Here is a 2,421-nt window from a genome sequence, read left to right as displayed (position 1 = left end):
GGATAGTTAGCAGAATTTATTAATTAGCAGAATTTAATAATTATTTATTAATGGATAGTTAGCAGAATTTATTAATTAGCAGAATTTAATCATTATTTATTAATGGATAGTTAGCAGAAGAAGAACACGAGAGAATCTTCATGGATATATTTTACGCATGGGCTAGATGGTGTCCATAACCATTTAGGTTAAGACATGAACACCTGTGTTTTTAGCTTCACTATAGCAGGCTATTATTTAACAAGATAGGTGCATTTCATATTTTAGAACAGACTATAAAGTCAAATTATTCAAGCAAACAAGCACTGAATGGCCAAGTGCGAACAATAGAGCGTTCTGCGTAATGACGCGCGTTCATGTACGTGACAATGCTCAGGAATGTATAAATTCTGAAAATGTTTAACAGCAAAGTTTGTACTTGAGGGGAAGGCGAGTGTCCGACCACAACAATGTCGGGTAGCGACGAAGACCACACCGATGGCGAGGATAACGTTTTTCTCAACCTGGTCGCGCGTGTCATCCGGAAACCCCTCTACCGGTTTCCAGGGCAGTGGGGTCACGAGACCTACGAGCCGCGGATCTACAGAAGTCTGGGTACCATCCTACGGAACGCGACCTCCGAAGAATTCGATGCCTTTATAATGGACTTTATTCATTTTGCGCGAACGGCTCAGGCGCGCCTGGACATGCAGTTCTACATGGAGTTCATTAACGTGTGCACCAATACCATCCTTCACTGGGTGTTTGCGCGCAGGTGCAGCGCCGACATAGTCCGGAAGCTGATGGAGAGGACGTCGGTGTTTCTGCAGGACCAGACTAACAACCTGGCCATAGCATGGAGGTAAAAAACGTATTTACATTTTTTTATTTTTTATGTTTTACCCTAAAACGCTGATAAAACTGTCAACACTAAATGTTGGCCTAATTTCATTTCACAACCACCTGGGCCATCAAGATCCAGCCAGACCTCTTGGCAGAGACCGTAGTAGTACAGCATCCTCCCATACAGGAAAACACTAGTAATCGCGCTGGTGATAGTCGGGTTATAAGAGAACATGGTAAAAATAGTCCTACAGCTGCGTCTTCAACTCTGGTGTAGCGTATTAGTGTTGGGCCGGAATAAAAGCCTGCATCATCAGTAGGGACACAAACACAATTCCACTTTTCTCTCCAGGTGTTTCACACCCATCTACAGCCCCAGCCCCGTGGGCGGGGTAACCCCACTGATGTTCGTGGCCCAGAACAGGCAGTATGACGTGCTGAAGGTGTTGCTGCAGTATGGGATGCTAGAGAAGGAGAGGAGACCCACCTACATCATCATCTCTGTCCTGTTTAACCCCCCGAGACTGGAGGCGCTGGATGAACGCTGTCACGCCACCGTCACCAGGGAACTCAGGGACTGTATGGCTCTGTGCTTCAGGGTGCTGAGCCATGTATCCATGTCTGATATAGAGGTCAGTTTATACACACACACACACACCACACACACACCACACACACACACACACACACACACACACACACACACACACACACACACACACACACACACACACACACACACACACACACACACACACAGAGGGATCTCAGGGAGTGTATGGCTGTCTGTTTCATGGTGCTCAGCCATGTCTCTCTCTCAGCCACAGAGGTCAGTTGATTTAATTTCCATCACAGACATAGACATCAGTGGACTACAGTAGGACTATACAAAACAAGCAACACTTCTTCTTGTGTAGAATGCTGGGTAAAGCAAACAGTTTAAAGCTAATAATAGTCGAACGTCACAATCACACACTAAAGCCATTCTGGTTATTGACATGCATGTCCCTCGTTACAGATGCAGATTGGGTACGGTCGTAAGCCCCTGATTGAAGACTGGAGAGACCACATCCCCCCGAGTCGCTACAAGGACCCCTGTGAACTGACCCATCTCTGCCGTATGGTGGTTCGGACCTCTCTGCTGGCCAGGGGCCGCTTACCGGACGGCATCAAGTCGCTACCACTCCCTACACTCCTCCAAGGCTATCTCAACCTGGAGAGCTGACCTGGCTATGGGGCCTGGAGTTTTACCTGGTCTTGGTGAGGTCATGTGGTCTGGAAAAACTCCTGGCTTTGCTATTAAAACAACCAGGAGGATGGAGTTTTTCTGTCTGTTAATAAAGTGGCTGCAAATCAAATCAAAATGTGTTTTATGAAGACATTTTAACATCAGTCACAAAGTGCTTTACAGCTACCCCCCCCCCCCCCCCCCCCCCCACCTCCCACCTAAACCGTAAAGAGCAAAAGCAAAGCAAAAGCAGAAGCAAAACAACTGTCTAGAAAGAAACCTGTCGGGAGAATCCTCTGAGGAACCCCTGAGGAACCCATCCTCTATTGGCTGTACTGGTTATGTGGCCATTATAAGTTCCTGGGTGTCCA

At 46.9% G+C, this 2,421-nt stretch overlaps 1 protein-coding gene across 1 annotated transcript; it reads left to right on the top strand.

The window, feature by feature from the left end:
* The first annotated feature begins 449 nt into the window (after window positions 1-449).
* LOC120019957 (ankyrin repeat and SOCS box protein 17-like) lies at window positions 450-2,047 on the top strand. Its single transcript, XM_038963367.1, has 3 exons — window positions 450-841; window positions 1,175-1,454; window positions 1,841-2,047. Exons 1-3 carry the CDS (start codon window positions 450-452, stop codon window positions 2,045-2,047), a joined length of 879 nt encoding a protein of 292 aa, XP_038819295.1.
* The last annotated feature ends 374 nt before the right edge of the window (window positions 2,048-2,421 follow it).

Source organism: Salvelinus namaycush, chromosome 25, assembly GCF_016432855.1.
Source record: "Salvelinus namaycush isolate Seneca chromosome 25, SaNama_1.0, whole genome shotgun sequence".
NCBI lineage: Eukaryota > Metazoa > Chordata > Actinopteri > Salmoniformes > Salmonidae > Salvelinus > Salvelinus namaycush.
The sequence above is the reverse complement of the archived record's forward strand: the minus strand, read 5'-3'. Positions and strand labels throughout refer to the sequence as shown.

Excerpts from the sequence above, each read along its gene's own strand:
- LOC120019957 (XM_038963367.1), top strand. The coding sequence starts at position 450 with ATGTCGGGTAGCGACGAAGACCACACCGATGGCGAGGATAACGTTTTT. Across the intron at positions 842-1,174 it reads AACCTGGCCATAGCATGGAG|GTGTTTCACACCCATCTACA; the intron begins GTAAAAAACGTA and ends TTTTCTCTCCAG. Across the intron at positions 1,455-1,840 it reads TATCCATGTCTGATATAGAG|ATGCAGATTGGGTACGGTCG; the intron begins GTCAGTTTATAC and ends CCCTCGTTACAG.